Source organism: Cucurbita moschata, unplaced genomic scaffold (assembly GCF_002738365.1).
Source record: "Cucurbita moschata cultivar Rifu unplaced genomic scaffold, Cmos_1.0 Cmo_Scf00049, whole genome shotgun sequence".
In the NCBI taxonomy this organism is placed as follows: Eukaryota; Viridiplantae; Streptophyta; class Magnoliopsida; order Cucurbitales; family Cucurbitaceae; genus Cucurbita; species Cucurbita moschata.
In genome coordinates this window covers 927,641-949,635 of record NW_019268565.1, presented here as the reverse complement: position 1 = coordinate 949,635, position 21,995 = coordinate 927,641, and the positions used below count along the sequence as shown (strand labels likewise).

General features: G+C 39.6%; 1 protein-coding gene and 1 non-coding gene across 2 annotated transcripts in view; both read left to right on the top strand.

The window, feature by feature from the left end:
• LOC111435455 (nuclear transcription factor Y subunit A-7-like) overlaps positions 1 to 2,178 on the top strand; it is a 4,492-nt gene extending 2,314 nt beyond the window's left edge. Inside the window, exons 3-6 of the mRNA XM_023072828.1 lie at positions 462 to 553; positions 622 to 696; positions 1,549 to 1,701; positions 1,793 to 2,178. Coding sequence (XP_022928596.1) covers positions 462 to 553; positions 622 to 696; positions 1,549 to 1,701; positions 1,793 to 1,975 — 503 coding nt within the window. The 3' untranslated portion in view covers positions 1,976 to 2,178. The remainder of the gene's footprint in view (positions 1 to 461; positions 554 to 621; positions 697 to 1,548; positions 1,702 to 1,792) is intronic.
• A 7,577-nt stretch (positions 2,179 to 9,755) lies between these two features.
• LOC111435570 lies at positions 9,756 to 9,861 on the top strand. Its single transcript, XR_002709092.1, has one exon. It is a non-coding gene; the product is annotated as a Plant small nucleolar RNA R71 (small nucleolar RNA).
• Positions 9,862 to 21,995: the final 12,134 nt, after the last annotated feature.

The following is a 21,995-nucleotide window of genomic DNA, read 5'->3' as shown; positions in this document are numbered from 1 at the left end:
TATATATATATATATATATATATATATATATATATATATATATATATATATATATATATATATATATATATATATATATATATATATGAGTCATTTATCATCACGATAGGTGTCAAATGGAAGTACAGTGATGTATGCAACTGAGGCGTTCTAATAGACCGGTAGACTTGAACCTTTTATATATATTTCCTTAGTATATTATATTATATTTTTCCCTTATAAAATATTTTTTATTTTAAGAAGATATTTTATATTTTTTAAATGAAAATTATAAAGTATACTTCAAAGGAGTATTTTTTAAAATATATATGCAATTGAGATAAATTTCCCCTAGAAACCTAATTCTAAGAAATCTATGTTACAATCTCTACAAAAATAAATAGAAAAATTTATAAAAATAAAGAATGAAATAGGAAGTGGAAATAGAGTCGAGCTTTCCTGATAAGTTTTGATATGAGCAGATGGAGAATCAATAGTAGCACGTCAGAGTAAAGATGCATCCATTGTTCTTCCGTTGATGAATAATGAACACTATCACGCTTCTACTTATGAGGTTGTTACCCTTTCAATGGTCCTCTCTATCTCTAAAAATAAAATACTAATCGTTTCCATTTATAACAGACAACAGCTACATCCTACCAATACAACGACGTTTACTATGGACAACTAATGCCTCCATTTGGATTCCAAACATTGGTACGAGTATCTGATAATGTTTTCGTTTTCTCTTCGTTCCTATATTGAGAAAATTCGATTATTTACATGTATATAAACGGTGAGTCAATAACCTTGACTTGTGCATGATTTTTCAAACTTTATTCAGATTATTAATCATAGAGTATCGATAGCAGATATTATTAATCGTAAAACATTTCTATGAGAAATTATTAACATATATAAGCTAAGAATTGTTAGTGTAATTATTAGTGTTTTTGTTAGGAATCACGACTCTCCACAATGGTATGATATTGTCCACTTTGAGTATAAGAGCTTCCAAAAAGCTCATGCCAATGGAGAGAGTATTCCTTCATTATAAACCCATGACCATTCCCTAAATTAGCCGACGTGGGACTTTCATCATCCAACACCTCCCCTCGAACAATGTGGACGCCTCCCCTTAATCGAGGCTCGACTCCTTTTTCTTTCGGAGTCTTGGTCATTTTTTTACTATGCCTATAAGGAGGCTATTTGAGAGCTCCATAAGCCTCAGGGGAGGCTTATAGTGGATACTTTATTCGAGGGGAGGATTGTTGAGGATTATTGGGAGTGAGTCCCACGTTGGTTAATTTAGTGGAAGATCATGTGTTTATAATTGAGGCTTTTTGGAGAAGCACAAAGCAAAACCATGAAAACTTATGCTCAAAGTGGACAATATCATATACTTGTGGAGAGTCGTGTTTGTTTAACAGTTTTCCCCCTTTAGATAGCCATAGGATGATCGAAGGTCAAAACCAACCTAAACCACTTATTTTACGACCCCATGATCCATTTTGTAGCTGAATTTGATATTTTGATGCTATGAAAGCCTAAAGGTTGGTTGTTACACAGCATAATTCAGAATATACCAGAATGACTTTGCCTCTAGCAATGGCCGAAGAACCTGTTTACGTGAATGCCAAACAGTACCATGGAATACTACGTCGACGACAATCCCGAGCCAAGGCCGAGGTCTTAAACAAGATATCTAGATCACAAAAAAAGGTAATGAAACAACCAACTCACAGCTTCCCAATTATATATATAAATCTCGAACTTATCGTTTGTTGTGTAACTAATATGTGCGAGTACGCAGCCCTATCTTCACGAGTCGAGACACCTACACGCCATGAGAAGGGAAAGGGGCTGCAGAGGCCGTTTCGTGAGCAAGAAGAAGACGGTAGAACCTATAGCTTCAATGGCTGATGATGGCAAAGGCAGCAACATGTCCAGCAATTGCTATCAAGGTTCCGAACTACATCTATCTGCATATATATGATCGGCTAAGAGGTAAGGGTTCGAAAACAGCTTCTCCCATTTCTTTCGGTACTTCGGAAGATGAACTCAGAATATACACATTAGTACCTGTCTACCTTAATAATTAGATATACTTTTTTCTTTTAAAGTCGGAAGTTCAAATGTGTAAATGTCGATAGAAATGTGGAGGTTTCAAAAAGTTTATGATATCAAATATTAGAAAAAGTATAGAAATCAAGAACTTATAATGATTGAATTATAATTAGAAGTATGTTTTGACTCGGAAACGGGTGAGATGAGAAGATGAGGAACCGCAAAATTTTCCAACTGATTTTAATAGGGGTACATGAGTTGGATTGAATTGAAATTTTTTTTGACCCGTCCAAAATTTTGAGTTAGTTAGGAAGGTGACTCGAATGACCCGACTAGGATTCACAATACAACTCAATTCTCTATTTTCGAGTTGGGTTGGATGGTTCGGGTGTTCCTTCTTTTTTTATTATTTAAAAAAAAAATCTATTTGTCCCCCATAGGTTTTTACATTAATAACTAAAATCTTATTAAATTCAAAATCCAATATTTACTAGTCACATTGTATTAATAACCTCAGTCATGTCAAATATTCTTAATTTACATAAAAACATTGGAAGTATGTTAGGATTGAGTTATAAACATATTTTTGGGTTGGTATGTTAACCCAACTCTCAAATTTTTAGTTTTTCAAGAATTCAAAATAATCTAAATCGAAAAATAAAAATCAAACGTCCTTACTCAATTCTTATAATGCCAATTGAATAGTAGAGTTGTTTGGGTCATGGAATCATATGAATAACTTTTCTATAAAATGAGCTAAAAAGAGTAAAACCAAATGTTAATATGCTCTACTAGTATTTTACCTCTCACTAAACTGGCTCTAATATATAAAGGATCTCAAAACATTTTTAAGAGTCTAGAGTTTTTGACCAATGGAAAGTTGTTGAATGTTATAATATATTTGTTTTATGTTTATCTAACTATTCAATTATACACGTGGGAATGTAGCTCAAATGGTAGAGCGCTTGGTTAGCATGCAAGAGGTACGGAGAATTTTTGACCTTGTTTTGCTATCTTTGATTAGCAAACACTCTAGACTTTGCTCCAACAAGAGTTGGTACCACGAAACTCGATCTTAGTCGTATCTTAGCTTGACTCTCTTTTCTTGACATCTTAAAGTTTTAGCATAACCTCATATAAATGTAACTTATGTAAACAATAAGGATAGCTCCATTTTTTCATCCTCATTACCTTTGTTTTAGACACCACCATTTATGATGCAGATTATCTGCCAATAAGCAATCGAGGCAACTTGTTTGCTTTCTTTTATAGTATTGAGAGTCAAGCTTTGTTGGTGACAACAGAAAACTGAAGTGAGATTGAGAGGAGGAGTGATTTGAATGACGGGGAGGGAGGTCCTTTTATTGGGGGATTCCTGGAGTTGGTTGAGATTTGTGTGGACGAAATTGAATCCACCTCCTCCTTCTCTTCAGCAGTAACTCATTCAACCCATTCAAACTCATTCAAACTCTACTCTATTATTAGCTTCAACACCCTCCCTTAAACTGAATTCTGCGGAAATCAGTTTAGGACTTCACTTCGTCATCTTGATATACATCTTGGATTCTGCACATTCCCATTTTTCTTCTAAGCTTCTCGAACAATGGTTGTTTCAAGGGCTTTGTGAATAGATCTGCGATTTGTTCATCACTTCGGCAAAAGTTGAGTTCAATAATGCCTTCTTTACACAAATCACGCAAGAAATGAAATCGAACATCGATGTGCTTGCTCCTTCCATGCAACACAGGATTTTTAGACAACTTAATAGTTGACATATTATCACAATATATAACCGTCGTACCTGGTTGCTTCTGATTAAGAATTTCAAGCATTTTTCTTAACCAAATTGATTGGCACGAGCATGCTGCTGCTGCCACAAATTCTGCTTCTGTAGTTGAGAGTGTTACAATAGGTTGCTTCTTTGAAGACCAGCAAATAGCTCCTGAACTCATCATGAAAATACTTCCTGAAGTACTTTTACGATCGTCTATATCACCTGCATAGTCACTATCTGTATAGCCAACCATCTTCGGATCATCTCCTTTCTTGTAGAATACCCCCAAATCAAAGGTTCCTCTCACATAACGAAGTATCCTTCTTGCTGCATTGAGATGTTTTTCCGTTGGATGCTCCATGTAACGACTTATCATACTAACCGCATACATGATGTCTGGTCTTGTTGAAGTTAGGTACATCAAACTTCCCACAATTTGTTTGAAGTACCTATTATCAACCTCTCGCCAGTCAATATCCTTGTGCAACTTTAAACCCAATTCTGATGGAGTTCCAAAGGTGCGCTCATCCAATTTAAACCTTTCAAGTAATTCTTGAGCATACTTCTTCTGACAGATAAAGTTACCTGCGGGAGTTTGAGTAACTTCTACTCCAAGAAAATATCTCATCAAGCCAAGATCCGTCATTTCAAATTCCTTCATCATGCTCTTCTTAAAAAATTCAAACATTTCTTCATTATTGCCAGTAAATATTAAATCATCAACGTATAAGCAAATAATGATAATGTTACCTCCCTTTTCAGTTTTCACATACAACGTATGTTCATACGGGCATTTAGTGAATCCCATCTTTTCAAAATGAGAATCAATGCGACTGTACCATGCCCTCGGAGCTTGCTTCAAACCGTACAAAGCTTTCTTCAACTTGTATACTTGTTCCTCTTTGCCTTTTTGAACAAAACCTTCTGGTTGCTCCACATATACTTCTTCTTGAAGCTCTCCATGTAAGAAGGCCGATTTCACATCAAGTTGATATATAGGCCAAGATTTCTGTGCTGCAATAGAAATTATGAGCCTGATAGTGTCTTGACGTGCCACTGGTGCAAATACCTCCTTATAATCAATTCCATACTTTTGCTTGTATCCTTTTGCAACAAGTCGCGCCTTGTACTTATCCACCTCACCGTTTTCATTCAACTTGGTTTTGAAAACCCATTTTACTCCGATTGTTTTCTGCCCTCTAGGAAGATCAGTGAGCTCCCACGTCTTGTTCTTCTCTATGGATTTGATTTCACTATCCATAGCTTCCTTCCATTTCTTCTCCTTTACTGCTTCTTCATAGACAATTGGATCACTATCCATAAAGAATGCAAAATAACCACTATCACTTGATTCATAGTCCATCTCATAATCAATCATCCAGTTTGGTCTCTTTCTTGTTCTTGGATGTCTTTGATTATGATCATGATCTTCTTCTACTGGTTCTTCTTGTTGAGCTTGTGATGAGCTCTCTCCATGCTCAAAGTGAGGCTGAATCGGGGCTTCAGTTTGTCCTTCTTCAAGATCTACAGGAATCTGCTGATTCACAGTGATCTTTTCTTCCCATGTCCAAGTCTTTTTTTCATCAAAGACTACATCACGACTTATCACCACCTTCTTTGTCAAAGGATCATAGAGCTTGTACGCCTTAGAGGTCTCGCTTACTCCAAGGAACACACACTTCAAACTCTTGTCTTCAAGTTTCTTCCTTTTCTCATCAGGAACGTGTGCATATGCTATGCACCCAAAGATTCTAAAGTGGTCTACTGCAGGTTTTCTTCCACTCCATGCTTCTTGTGGAGTCATATCTCTAACAGAAAAGGTAGGACTCCAGTTGAGAATGTGAATGGACCACACGACAGCTTCTGGCCAGAATTCTTTCGGGACTTCTCCTTTATTTAGTAAACTTCGAACCATGTTGAGAATGGTCCTGTTTTTCCTTTCGGCCACACCATTTTGTTGTGGTGTATATGCTGTTGTTAACTGCCTCCGTATGCCCTTTTCTTCACAAAATTGAATAAACTCGTTCGAGCAGAATTCTCCACCTCTGTCAGTTCTTAAAGCCTTGACTCTTCTTCCAGTTTCCGTCTTCATAGTAGCACAAAACCTTTTGAAGCAATCAAAGGCTTCTGATTTGGCGTGCAAGAAATAAGTCCATGTTTTTCGACTAAAATCATCGATGAGGGTCATGAAATATTTCTTGTTACCATTTGATGCTGGAGAGATGGGACCACATATGTCCGAATGAATCAACTCCAAAATTGCTTGAGCTCTTCTTGATTTTCCAGATGGAAAAGAGTTTCTTTCATGTTTTGCTACTACACAGCTCTCGCAAATTTCCGTTGGTGGAGTAATATCTGGCAACCCAGTTACCATCTTCTTTGAGGACAACGTCTTTAATCCTTTGAAGTGTAGATGACCATACCTAAAATGCCAAAGCCAGGTGGTATCTTCTTTCTTCACCATCAAACTTTTGGCAACGATATTTAACGTCAACGGATATAGACGGTTGGTGGTCATCTTCATCTTAGCAATCGATCCTCTTTTGGAGTCATAAATTTCACATTCATCATTTTGGAATGTGATCACATACCCCTTTTCTTGTAACTGACCGATACTAAGTAAGTTGGCTTTCAGATCAGGGATGTAGAATACATTAGAAATAGACTCTACAAAGCCATTTCTAGTCTTGATATCTACGGTTCCTTTCCCCATCACTTGGAGAGTTGAATTGTTGCCAAGAGAAACCGTAGTATGAAAATTTTCATCTAGAGTTGAGAAGAATTCCTTACAACCTGTCATATGATTGCTGCATCCAGAGTCTACGACCCATACACCTTGATCTGCAACCTTCATAGCATGGAATGACATTAATAATGTTTCTTCTTCTTCTCTCCACAAAATTGGATTGATCTCTTTTCTCCTTTTGAAGCCTGGTATAGCATTCATTTTTGTAATGTCCAAGGCGTCCACATCTGTAGCATTCCACCTTGGACTTGTCAAAGTGTCTCTTGCCTTTGTTTTCATAATCATTTCTGGCTAGGTCTACTGACCTGCCAACATCTCCACTTCTTTCTCGACTGCCTCTCCCACGACCTCTGCCTCTTCTTTGCCCTCTACCTCTAGGGCTTGAAGATTCACCTGGTGTGGATATTTTTAAGGCTGTCATCTCCTCTATTGCACTTGTACGATTGAGCCTCTGCTCATGTACTAACAGGGAGCTTTGGAGTTCATCTATTTGCATCTCTTCGACATTGTTTGCTTCTTCGATAGAACATACAATGTAATCGAACTTTGGAGTTAGTGATCGCAAAATCTTTTCTACGACCGCAACCTCCGTGATTGAACCACCATGCATCCTCATTTTACTTGCAAGACTTATAACCTTGCCAATATAATCATTCACCATTTCTCCCTTTTGCATTTGGAGAATTTCAAAGTCTCTTCTGACGGCTTGTAGTTGAGCACGTTTTACTCTCGTTGAGCCTTGATACTTCCTCCTCATAGAATCCCAAATTTCCTTGGATGTCTTCTTCTGAAGCATTGTTTCCAAGATAGTCCTGTCAATGGACTGAAATAAATAGTTCTTGACCTTCAGGTCCTTCAGCTTCGATGCTGCCAACAGTTGCTGTTGACCAGCTGAGAGTACCTCGCCTTCATTTGGCTCTTCATAACCCGTCTCCACCATATCAAAGAACTCCTTTGATCTGAGAAAATTTTCCATCAACATTGCCCAATGATCATAGTGACCATCGAACCTCGGGATGGAGGGCTGAACGTAGCTCTCAACTTGTTTTTCTGCTGTCATTTTTTTGCTGCTGCAAGATTGCTCTGATACCAGTTGTTGGTGACAACAGAAAACTGAAGTGAGATTGAGAGGAGGAGTGATTTGAATGACGGGGAGGGAGGTCCTTTTATTGGGGGATTCCTGGAGTTGGTTGAGATTTGTGTGGACGAAATTGAATCCACCTCCTCCTTCTCTTGAGCAGTAACTCATTCAACCCATTCAAACTCATTCAAACTCTACTCTATTATTAGCTTCAACAAGCTTTTGGTTTAAGATAGAGTGGTCTCAAGTTTGGATATTTATTTATTTTTTTCCAATATGTATGAGGTGATAGAATTGTTTTAAGTACTCTCAAACTTAAACTAGTTATTGCCCTCACTGAACATTTAAGTGGGTGTGGAATCATTCTTGGAAGTAGTTTGACGTGTGAAAGCTCTTAGTTATTTTTTTCTTGTTGGGAAAATGGTCTAAGGTTGGTTGCTGTCATTAAATTCTATTTATTGATCATTCATTCTCAACATTAGAGTTGGTGAACATCTTCCAATCTTCTTCCCATTTCTAAAAATGGTCTCCCCAAAATAATTGGTATACCATGGTTCGTTTCATAATAAAAAATGACAAAATCTGCTGGAAATATGAACTTGTATACTTGAATTAAGATATCTTCGATCTTACCTTCTAGATGAGTGAAAGATTGATCTTCTAATTGAAGGGTGGTTTGTAGTTTATCTAGGTCACCAATACCTAACTTTTTGTAAATAGATAGAGACATTAGATTAATGTTTGATCTCAAGTCACATAATGTTCGGCCTATCTCCTTCCCTCCCATTCATATAGGAATTATGAATGAGCCAGGGACTTTCTCATTTAAAGAGATTTTGTTTTTTTTTTTTTTAATATTTCACTACACTCTCCATTCCACTCTACCACCTTGAATTCATTAAATTTTCTTCGGTGGGTGAGAGTATCCTTTAAGAATTTGACATAATTGTGCTAGTGGTAAATTTATATGAATTTCCTTAAAAGATATCCACGAACTTCTCGACGTAGGCTTCCTCCTTCTTCCCTTTTATTCTCGGTTGGAAATGAGGTATTGGGGTATACACTTTGCTCACTTCTCGATTACTGTATGCTACTTACGTTTTCAGAGATTTTTCTGCTTTTGCATAATTTTACTGCTTCTGCATAATTTTTCCTCTACTCCTATTGAACATTTTTCTCCTCTCTAGATTGTATATCAGCTGTCTCTTGGGAGTGACGGTTGCTATTTTGTTTAATTTCACCTCCCATGTTAGGGATTTTTTTTTTCACATTTCTCAATTATATTTCTTGACATTGTTTCTTACCTCTCTTTTTGACATTTTGGTATCTGCTGGTAGTTTTCAAAGAGGTCTATTTCTTAACTCGATAGTTAATTGACCTAATTGAACTTCCATATTTCGTAAAGATGCTTGTTGACTATGTATTACAACATCGTTCTTGACCATATATTCCTTCATTAAACTCTCAAGAGATGACCCTTTTATGTGCTAAGCTTGACTAGTTTCTTTTGCTTTGGTATTGGCTTGTTGATGACCATATGCCATTTAATTTTGTAGTCCAAAATATGGAGGGTAATTTGCCTTAGGTGACATTTATTAACTGTACGAGTTTTGTTCCGTCCATGAGAAGTTTGGATGGTTTCTCCATACGAGGTTATAAGGGTTTGAGAATGGGTTCTTTTCTTCTTTCCTTGATTAACTTGATTTCCCACCTAAAAAACAAAAGATGGATTAATTGGACAATGGTCAAAACGATGTTTTTCTCCACAATACACAAGATTCAACTACGCGTTTACAGTTGTCGCTTGGATTGATGTTTTAGTCATTGAGTCTTGTCCCAGTGCTAGAGCCTATAGAATATTAGTCACTAAAGATAATTGAGCGTTGATAGATGTCAAAATATCAACTTCAAGTACTCCTTGGGTCTTCTTTCCTAGATTCCTTTTCACATCAGCCCATTGAGAATTTGTTCGATGCTATTCTTTCTAGTATCTCATAAGCTTCACTGGACGTCTTTGACAAGATAGCTCCATTAGCGGAAGCATCTACCACTTGTTTAATGGCAATATTCAGTTCATTGTAGAAAGTTTCCATTTGAATACAATGGGTAGTTCATGGTGAGGACACTTTCTAAGCATCTTCTTGAACCTATCCCAAGCTTCATTTAACGTTTCATCATCAAATTGCTGAAAAGCAATAGCTTCATTTATCAACCGTAAATTTCTTGTGGGTGGAAAATACTTGATAAAAATTTATCTCCTAGAAAATTTGAAGAATCAATTGCTCTCGGTGTTAAGATACTCAATCATGATTTAACATCATTCCTAAAAGAATAAGGGAATAAGCTCGGTCTAATCACGTCTTTATCGACTCCTTGAAATTTGAACAAGTCACTAACTCCATAAATTGACTTTAGATGTAGGTGGGAATCTTTTGACGGTAGTCCATGAAATTTCCCAATGGTTTGTAGCATTTGAAACATCACAAGCTTTAGCTTAAAAGTAGTAGCTTGCATTCCGGTCTGATAATGCACAAATTTAGCTCTTCCATAATTGGGTGTGCATTTGTTATGATTGCTCTTTCCCTGTCATCTATTAAATGAATAACATTAGTAGGGAGTATCTCTACATTAGTTATCATTGGTGCATTTTCAAACTCCGGATTCGATGAGGCTCCAAAGTCTCTTGTTGTATATTCTGTTCTATCATTCTAACCTTTGCTCCCTCAACCTTTGCCTCAAGGATCTCAATATTTTAGGGTCCAAAATAAATTTCAAATCATAGGTGGGATATTTTAGGGTCCAATCTACCGTAGAAAATTTAATACTAAAACCCAGATCATTCAAACATAAGACTAATATTTTGTTAGAAATATAATAAAATAGACAATTCAAATATTTTATTTGGGATCCTCACAAGTCAACCTATTTAAAACAAAGAAAATATAAATTTTTGCATTTAGAATGATTAATGAGTGTAACGAAAGATAAATGTATTCGAACCCTATGGTTCTACGCTAGACGCCATCATTCTCCTTGTCTGTCCTTGTTCTTATTTGAAAATAAAATATTTTTAAAAGAATTTGAATATTATTAAACATCAAGACTATTGGGTCAGAAAATGTAAACAAATTGCTTATATGTTAGGACCTATCCTTCATAACTTACTTCTATTGGCCATATCATCATATCTTGACCATATTGCCACTTAAAATAAAGTTGGACATATCGCCGAGTTTGTGGATTATAGTTGTGATAATATAGTGACGAAAATATTGGGGAGCATATCATCTAGGCATATCACCATGATTTGTAAAATTTATTTCCAGTGGACATACATATGCATGAGGCCATAAGGCCCTATCAAATAGGAAGGTACAATTCAACTCATAATATAATTTTTGTAACAATTTCCTCTTGGAATATTATCATTTCTCTTATTGCTAACATGTTTTCATAATCTAACCTTAAAGACTGACATCTCATAATCCTGACATAATTTACATACATATTACCATAAACCAACACAATTCTAGTATAAATATCAGGGTTACAACACATATCATTATTGAACATAACTCTGTGGAAAACACTCGCACTCTTTATTAACACCAATCGAGAAGAGAATACGTATTACTTGAGATTTATTGGGATGATAAACTAAGTAGGGTGGAGGAGTATTTGTATGATAGACAATTTATTCCTAAAATTTTCAAGGTTTTTACTAAAGTATCTAAATCATTTTACTAACTTTATTCTTAAAATTCCTAAATTATTTTCCTAAATTTATTCCTAAAATTTCTAAATCAATTTCCTAACGGACAAGGTTGAGTTTAACTTTATTGGGCTAGTGATGATATTTTAACACTACCCCTCAGCACTAGTTCTCATTCATTGCACCATGTTGAGCTAACCGTGAAAACTCTCATGTTTGCCAGTGTTCAGCCCTTTTGTAAACAAGTCTGTCATTTGGTCATCTGTCTTGATCTGCTGCGTCTCGATTTATTCTTTCAGGACTTTTTCTTTAATGAAATGGTAGTGTACCTCCACATACTTTGTTCTAGCATGAAACACTGAATTTTCTGCTAGGCAAATCGCAGATTGGTTGTCGCAATGAAGTGGTATTGGATAGTCAATTTTCTGGTGCCAATCTTCAATCAAAAGTTTCAGCAACATACTTTCCTAAGCTGCTCCAGTCACTGCTTTGTACTCTACTTCTCAAATAGACAATGATACTGTTGGTTGTCTTTTGCTACACCAAAAAATTGTCTCGAACTGAGCTTGAACACATACCCGGTGCTTGACCTACGAGTATCCGATATTGTTTGACATATCTCAAGATCCATTGAGCCACATCCAAAGGAGGCTTCTTCAGACTTCGCATGTACTGACATAACTCCAACTTCATTTTCAAATTTCTTCAGTTGGTTCATGTAGAACTCCCTATTTAACTCACCGTTCAAGAAAGCATTCTTCATATTCATATGCCATAATTTTCAATCTTTATTTACCACAAGTACTAGAGGAACCTGTATGATAGTTATCTTCACCACTGGACCAAACGTTTCATCATAGTCTAGTCCATATTCTTTAGAGAACCCTCGAGCTACATATTGAGTCTTGTATCTTTCTATTGATCCATCCGAGAGACACATTATTTTGTAAGTTCACTTGCAAGAGATGGATTTGGCATATTCTAGTCTTGGTATTAGTTCCCAAGTTTGATTTTGCTCTAGGGCTATAATTTCTGTTGACTCTGGCAATTCGGAGGAAAACGTCGACGAAAAACTGGCCGAAGAAAGGTTTCTTCGAAAGAAAAAATAGCGGAAGTAAAAGGAGTGAGGGAGAGATTTGCTGAAGACTCGATGTTTTATTTCTCATCAGTTGAATTCTTTAAATAACAAACATAATTACAAAAATAGAAAAAAGTGGGCTAAAACTTCGCCCAAAGTTAGCCAAAAATGGCCGGCTGAATTTACGCTTTTTCATTAGCGTGAATTCAAAACTTTGAAAGGTCAAAACAACTAAATTTAAGGAGGACCATAGCTTTTATTTAATAATCTCCTTCTAAAAGCTGTGCTATATCTATCTTATTATTTGAACTCTGATCTTTGAGTGTAGTTCTTCAAATTTTACTCGCGCCAGGGACTTGGTGAAAATGTCTCTAAGTTGTTCCTCTGTTCGGATGAAATCAATCTTGATGAGCCCTCGATCTGCACATTCTTGAATGTAGTGGAATCTGATTTCTATGTGCTTGCTCCGGTTGTGCAAAACTGGATTTTTGATCAAGGAGATCGTAGCTTTGTTGTCCACGTATAGCATTGATGGATCGCTTTCTCTCTCGATGAGTTCTTCCATTAGTTGCGCAAGCCAGACCCCCTGTGTTGCTGCCATCGAAGCGGCGATGTATTCTGCTTCGCAGGAAGACAAAGCAACTACCTTCTGTTTTGTTGATTGCCAGTAGATCGCGCCGCCTGAGAGGAAGTAGATCATTCTGCTGGTGCTCTTACGATCTTCAACGTCACCGGCCATGTCACTATCACTGTAGCCGACCAGCTTGAGTTTCTCCTTTCCTCTCCTTGCGCAGTATCTTACACTCCAGCCTCTGGTTTCGGCTACATAGCGCAGGATGCGCTTGACACCCACTAGATGCTTCTCCCTAGGTGCTTCCATAAACCTACTCACATATCCAACAGAATAAGCAAGATCAGGACGAGTGTTTACCAGATAGCGCAGACTCCCGACAATGCTGCGGTAATTGGTGGAGTCGACTGTCGTCGTAATGTCGGCCTTCCTTAGTTGGAGTCAGGCCTCCATTGGCGTCCTTGTAGGATTACTGTCACGAGCCTAGTTGTGTCCAGTAGCTTCTTCGCGTACGCACTTTAGCAGATGGAGATGCCGGTAGAATTCTGTTGCACTTCGATGCCGAGGTAGTAGCTGAGCACGCCGAGATCGCTCATCTCGAAGTTCTTTGACATCTCATTCTTGAACCTTTCGAGGACTTCCACGTCGCCTCCAGTGATTATGAGGTTGTCGACGTACACTCCCAAGATCAGTCGATGCTTGCCATGGTCGTGCGTGTACATGCCATGCTGAGAGGCACAACGCTTGAATTTTAGTGATAGTAGGGTACTGTCGAGCTTTGCATTCCAGTCTCGTGGGGCTTGTCGAAGCCCGTAGAGTGCCTTCTGCAGGCGCAGTACCTTACCGGGGTTGTCGTTGTCTAGGAAGCCAGGTGGTTGTTGGACGTAGACAGTCTCATTTAGCTCTCTGTTAAGGAAAGCGGACTTCACGTCCATATGGTGAACCTCCCAAGAGTAATGTGCCACAATTGCCAGCAAAAGACGAACGGATTCTAACTTTGCCACCGGCACAAATACCTCTTCGAAGTCCACTCTTTGCTTCTAGACGTAGCCCTTCGCCACTAGACGAGCCTTGTGCTTCACAACTTCTCCTTTTTCGTTGCACTTCAGTTTGAAGACCCATTTGAGCCCTATGGCTCGGTGTCCCGGCGGCATATCCTCCAGACTCCACGTCTGGTTCTCGGTGATGGATGTCATCTCCTCCTACATTGCCTTCAGCTAGCACAGGTTTCTTTTTGCTTCGGCCAAGGTGTTCGGTTCATCTGCACTTATGGCATGCAGTTCGGTCACTTCTTTGAGCTCGCGCGCTGCCAGTCTAGGTGGATCACCTTCTCCCACTAGGTCGTCCATCCTCTAGTACCTAGCCACCAGATCATCATCGTGATCTACATCCAACGTCGAATCCGCAGTCCATGGTGTTGCGAACTCCACTGGTTCAGGGGGTGCACCTACTGGCGGCGGTGACGGTTTCTGATGCTAGGCTCCTCCTTCTTCCGGCTCAGTGACGAGGTACTCCACCATGAATTGATTTGAGTTGTGGTCTACCTCGAGCACGTCGTTCCACTGCCAGAAGTGCCTTCATCGAAGATGACATCTTGAGATACGTGAGCTCGCCCCCTACAGGATCATAGAGTCTGTACGCCTTGCTCTCGGGTTCATAGCCGATGAAGATGACCTTTAGCCCCCTGGATCGAGCTTGGCGAGGTGGGGACGCGTTACCTTCATGTATGCGATGCAGTCGAACACGTGGAGATGATGTACAGCTGGCTTTTTATTGTACCAGGCCTCATATGGCGTCTTCCCGTCGAGGCTTCGGGTTGGTGATCGATTGAGGAGATAGACGGCCGTCATTACCGCCTCTCCCCAGAATCTCCCAGGCATCCCGGCTGTCACCAGCAATGACTTCGCTGTCCCGACGATGGTCTGATTTTGGCGCTCCACTACTCCATTTTTTTGGGGGGAGTAGGGCGCCATTAGGTGTCGTTGTATGCCAAACTCGTCGCAGTACTTACCAAAACTTGCCGAGGTGAATTCTCCGCCTCGATTTGTGCGCAGCACTCGCATCTTCTTCTCACATTCGGCCTCCGCTCGCGCTTTAATGCGCTTAACCGCCTCTACTGCCTCACTTTTCGCTTGTAGCAAGGTCAGCCACATGAAGCGGCTTTTATCTTTGACTAACAGGGGGAAGAGACTCTTTACCGCCTGGAGTCGCCGGCTTGATGGGCCCGCAGATATTGCCATGTACAAGCTCCAACGGCTCATTGGCACGGTAGGATGTTCGATACGGAAAGGGTGTGCGCCTCTATTTGCCGATGAGGCACCCATCGCACAGCTTGTTCACGCCTTTGATTGCCGGCAAACCGTGCACCATCTCCTCCTTCTGTAGCTTTTCTAAAGCAGGAAAGTTTAAGTGCCCGTACCTTGCGTGCTACCTCCAAGATACCTCTTCGGTCTTGGTCGAGAGGCTGACAGGTTGCTCTATCTCTAACTTCAGGATGTAAAGACGGTTTGTCGTGCGCCGAACCTGCGTGAGCAGCTGTCGTCGATCATCGTAGATTTTGAGTAGCCCGTGCTCGATGGACATGAAGCAGCCTGCCTCATCGAGTTGACCCAGGCTTACAAGGTTAGCCTTGTGCCTCGGGATGAAGTAGACGTTGGTCAGCTTGCGGTGCTCACCTTCCTTGCTGACGAACAGGATGGTGTTGCGCCCTTCGATCTCAACGACGGAGCCGTCGCAAAATTTCACCGTCTTGAGAATCCCTGAGTCGAGCTCGGAGAATGCAAATCTAGCCTCGGTCATATGGTTTGATGCCCATGTGTCGAGGATCCATCATCAGTGCTCGTGCTACTCGTTCCTCTTACCGATCTGAGTGAACACCCGCTCCTCCTTCAGTTGAATGGGCTAGTGCTGCTTTGGCTACGCCCAGCTGGAGCTCTTCCTCGGGTTCGACGTCGTCGTCGATTACCTCCACCTCTGTGGATTTGGAATCGAAATTGGGGACGTATGCACTTACCATGAAGAGAGCTGGCTCGTCCTCCTCGGATTGAGCCACATAGGCCTTCTCGACCTTCTCCTTATTCCTAAGCTTGCTCCAGCAATTCTTGTTTAGGTGACCTCTTTTTCTACAGTTCGAGCACTGGATCGGCCTGCCATCGATCGACTCCTTCTTTTGATCCCCATCTTTTTCGCGCGTGTGCCCGTGGGACTTCCATGGCTTCCTGAGGGCCCATTGCTCTCGCTCGTGTTATCGCGGAGCTTTAGACGTGCAAGTCATTTATGTTACGCAGTCTTCCGGTCACCTCTTCCACTGTTAGGTCATTCATGTCAAGCAATGTCTCGATTGAAATTGCGACTTGCTCGATGTGATCGGGGACGACCTGCAACATCTTCTTCACGATTTCTATCTTGCTGATGCAGCCACCGAGAGTGGTGATGATGTTGGCGAGCCCCGTGATCCGCATTGAAAAATCATCGACGAACCCAACGGGATTTGATTCCCTTCTAGGCCGATTGTTCGGTACGCTTGGTGGAGAGAGACGCCAGCATCTCTGGGGACACAGACCGTAAGTATGGCGGCGAACGCCAGTCGACCCTCCCGATACTCGATCGTTTCTCCTTCCTCTGGCTCGACAGCGCGTGCCATAACCCTTGCGTCTCTGTAGGTTGACGCGCATCAACAAGGCCCACTCGTTGTAGTTGGACCTTGTCAGCATCGGGTACTGAACGATGACAGTTGTTGTCTCCCTGATCACTTACTCAACGACAACTCGACGCCCGTCATCATGGCGTCGACCTCTTTGTGGCGGTGATGGAGATGCCGGCACACGACGACGGCATGGAGGAGTGAGTGAGCCTACACTGGATGGACCCCACGATGTGTGTGTTTTCACGCTTTGCATTTTCTTCTACTCGAACCCTGAGACCTGTGTGTTGTTAGGTCGATGCTCTAACCACTTGAGCTATTCAACTTGACTGTTGATAAGATTGGCTCTTCTGTAATGATATACCACCGATCGCTTCAACCGGGCTCTGATACCACTTGTTGACTCTGGCAATTCGGAGGAAAACGTCGACGAAAAACTAGCCGAAGGAAGGTTTCTTCGAAAGAAAAAATAGCGGAAGTAAAAGGAGAGAGGGAGAGATTTGCTGAAGACTCGATGTTTTATTTATCATCAGTTGAATTCTTTAAATAACAAACATAATTACAAAAATAGAAAAAAAATGGGCTAAAACTTCGCCTAAAGTTAGTAAAAAATGGGTGGCTGAATTTACGCTTTTTCATTAGCGTAAATTCAGAACTTTGAAAGGTCAAAACAATTAAATTTAAGGAGGGCCATAGCTTTTATTTAATAATTTCTTCCTCCATCGCTTTCTGCCAAGCTGAGTTTTGTGATGCTTCTTCATATGTCTCTGGCTCATTAACTTCGTCTTCTACTGCGTTGACATGCTCTAGATTTGGCTTTAGGATTATTTCTGACCGTCTGAGTTGTTGAGGTGTCATTTCATTTTCACTAGGTTCGCTTGGTTGAGTCACTTCTTGCTCACCAACATCAATGTCACTTGGATCTTCAAGCACATCAGTAATTAATCAAATGTGTACAGTTTGCTCCCCCGTCTTCTGTGGAAGAATCTCTTTAGTTTGCTCCCCCTTGTTCTGTAGAAGAATTTCTTTAGTTTTCTCCCCTGTGTTCTGTAGAAGAATTTATTCGGTTTGCTCCCCCATCTTCTGTAGAAGAATTTCTTCAATGTTGTCTAAGTCTTGTAATACTTCTTTGTCTGAGGGCACCCTGCTTCCATTGCACCACTGTGATTATTAGTCATGTGGTTTGAGCATCTTGAATCAATGATCTAGTCATCCTCATAATCGATACATTCTCTCATCATCGCCATGAGCGCTAGCTCGTCTTCTTCTATGAGACATAGTACCTCTGCATCCCATTCCTTCTCCATCTCCATATTGAAGGATGCCACATTGCTTTCGACAGATTTTTTCTTCGACTAACAATCTCTGGACATGTGGCCCTTCTTCCTGCAATTGTAGCAAATCCTTCAAATCTCTTCCTTTGAGAGTTATTGTAATCGTTCTTCTGAGCTCTCCCTGGTTGTGCAGTTCCTTGGTGATTTCTTCTTTTGTCACCATTGCATTCATGTTTGGTAGACGACCTATTATTGCTTCGACTTTCACTTGTGTAGAGTGCTTCTTCTTTGCCATTCAATGTGATGTCTCCCATTTGTTTAGCCATGGCTTCTTGGCTGGCTAACAAATTTTCGAACTCTACAAGTGATGGTTGCAATCCATGGATAATGATCCTCTTCATTTGATCTTCTCGAATTGCATACTTTATAGTCTCGTATTGTTCTTCTTTGAGAACAACATCACGAACGTGTCCCATGCTTTTATTGGTGTCTTGTTATCCCAAATATGCTCTAACATCTCTTCTCCGATTGTGGTCTTCAAAGCAAACATTGCTTTGTATACTTTGATTCTCCATTTGCACAAGGCGTCGTTAGTATCCTCCTCTGGCGGCGTAGTTTCGCACCTACCAACGATCTCTCAAAATCATGTTCTTGTAAATAGGACATCATGCATGTTGCCCACGTATTGTAGTTCTTGTTGTTGATTTTCTTGATTCCTCCAACGATTTGAAAATCACCCATCGTGTTGGCTATACCTCAGTAATACCATACAAGCTCTCTCGACACAAGACTTGCAGAGTCACAGACTACTCATGACACAAAAGAAACTCACACACAAATAATCTCAAGAAATCGTTTCTGATGTGGAAGATCAGACAGAGTTGCAACCACAGAGCATACTAAGAATTCCAAGAGATCAACAACTTAAATTAACCTCCTTTGATACCAGATTGTTGAACACAACTCTCTGTGGGAAACACTCGCACTCTTTATTAACATCAATCAAGAAGAGAATACAAGACATTCTGTAGAATACTACTACTTTGTATTGCTTTAGATTTCTTGGGATGATGAACTAAGTAGGGTGGAGGGGTATTTATACTAGATGATAGACAATCTATTCCTAAAATTTCTCAAATGTTTTTACTAAACTATCTAAATCATTTTATTACATTTATTCCTAAAATTCGTAAATCATTCTTCTAAATTTATTCATAAAATTCCTAAATCATTTTCCTAAATTTATTCCTAAAATTTCTAAATCACTTTCCTAAATTTATTCCTAAAATTTCTAAGTCATTTTCCTAACATACAAGGTTGAGTTTAACTCGATTGGGATAGTGATGATATTTTAAAAATCAATTCTTACATTACTATACATACAATAACAAAGTCTTCCGACCTAGCTTATAATTTACAATAGTAGGTTCACATACTTCGATCACGATGTATTTCGATTTAAATCATGGTCTGAAGCAAAATTATTATTATTATTATTATTTTGGGTATTATAATATACTTATTTTAACTTTACCTAATTATAAGAAATTAAATGTGGGGATGTAGCTTAGATGGTAGAGCACTCGCTTAGCATGCGAGAGGTACGGGGACCTGCATCTCCAATACACACTTTATAGGTCTGAATACATATGTCGAAGTATCACTACCATTAAGAAGTTTGTTTTAATTTCTTGTTGGGGTTCGGGTGTTACAAATTCTTCCCTCAGAAACTTTTGTCCCCAAAAGTTGGCATTCCTCATGTCTTATTCTCGTTTTTCAGGTTGTCTCCTCATCACGATGGTTACTCCATTAGAATTTTATGAAGGAAATCTCCTTGTTGCGCAAGTGCCTAGTGTCACAGGCCAAAATTCCTAGTGTCACGGGCCAAAATTCTTACAGGTTTCTCCTTGTGAGTCAGATCTTACTGAAGGCGAAGCATTTCATGTTCAATCACATTGGTAGGGTCGGTGGTTTACTAAATGTGAGGATGTAACTCAGATGGTAGAGCGCTCGCTTAGCATGTGAGAGGTATGGGGATCAATATCCCTCATACATAAGCCGAAGTATCACAACTATTAAGAAGTTTGTTTTAATTTCTTGTTGGGATTCGAGTGTTACAAATTATCCCTTAAGAAACTTTCATCCCCAAAAGTTGGCATTCCTCATCTTACTGAAGGCGAAGCATTCCATGTTCTATCACATTGGTAGGGTCTGTGGTGTACTAAATTTGGGGATGTAGCTCAGATAGTAGAGCGCTCGCTTAACATACGAGAGCTATAGGGATCGATACCCTGCATCTCCAATACACTTTATAGGGATCTAAGTATCACAACCAGCATCTCCAATACACTTTATAGGGATCTAAGTATCACAACCATTATGTAATTTCTTGTTGGGGTTCGGGTGTTACAAATTCTCCCCCTCTTAGAAACTTTTGTTCCAAAAAGTTGGCATAACTCATCTTACCGAAAAAAGTGAAAAAGTGTTTGTGATTGTTCCATAAGAAATGAAACAAAAGATAAACAAAAGAATCTTACCGAAAAAAGTGAAAAAGTGTTTGTGATTGTTCCAGAAGAAATGAAACAAAAGATACGGTAGAGCTAGGACAAGGACAGTTATTGAGAAATGAAACAGGGTGTTACAAATTCTCCCCCTCTTAGAAACTTTTGTTCCAAAAAGTTGGCATAACTCATCTTACCGAAAAAAGTGAAAAAGTGTTTGTGACTGTTCCATAAGAAATGAAACAAAAGATAAACAAAAGAATCTTACCGAAAAAAGTGAAAAAGTGTTTGTGATTGTTCCAGAAGAAATGAAACAAAAGATACGGTAGAGCTAGGACAAGGACAGTTATTGAGAAATGAAACAAAAGTTACGGTAGAGCTAGGACAAGGACAGTTATTGAGAAATGAAACAAAAGATACGGTAGAGCTAGGACAGTTATTGTATGAGGTCTACCCAATGCTAGATGAGAAATGAAACAAAAGATACGGTAGAGCTAGGACAGTTATTGTATGAGGTCTACCCAATGCTAGATGCAGAGGCGCATAATAGATCGATATGAACATCATGAGCTGTCCTGTAATAAAACCTGTTGTTGCTGATACTTTCTTCTCGATTCCTTCTTCTATAACCAGAGCTCAGAGAAGGAAGAGATAAGAGGGCCCTATGGAGAATGTGGTCAGAAATTCATAATAGAGTCTGACCACAACGACCGAATTGATTATCTTCATGCATAAGGATACTAGATTACCTAGTATAAAAGATTTTAAAGCATTTCATGTTCTGTCACATTGGTAGGATCTTAGGTGTACTAAATGTGGGGATGTATTTCAGGACGGTATACCTCGCATCTCCAATACACTTTAGAAGCCGAAGTATCACAACCATTAAGAAGATTGTTTTAATTTCTTGTTGGGGTTCGGGTGTTACAAATTCTCCCCTCAAACTTTTGTCCCCAAAAGTTGACATTCCTCATCTTATCGAAGGCGAAGCATTTCATGTTATATTACATTGGTAGGATTTGGGGTATAGTAGATGGTAGAACGCTCGCTTAGCATGCGAGGGGATGTTCTATTACAATGGTAGGGTTTGGGGTGTAGTAGATGGTAGAATGCTCGCTTAGCATGCAAGAGGTACGGGGATCGTCCCCCTGCATCTCCAATAAACTTTATAAGTCTAAATACATAAGCCGAAGTATCACAACCATTAAGAAGTTTGTTTTAATTTCTTGTTGGGGTTAGGTGTTACAAATTCTCCCCTTAGATTTTCGTTCCCAAAAGTTGGCATTCTTATCTTACCATAGGCGAAGCATTCATGTTCTATCACATTGGTAGGGTCTTGGGTGTGCTAAATGTGGGAATGTAGCTTAGATGGTAGAGAGCTCGCTTAGTATGCGAGAGGTATGGGGATCGATATCCTGCATCTCCAATAAACTTTATAAGTCTGAATACATAATCCGAAGTGTTATAAAATCTCCCCTCAAACTTTCGTCCCCAAAAGTTGGCATTCCTATCTTAGGCGAAGCCTTTTATGATCTATCACATTGATAGGGTCTTGGGTGTACTAAATGT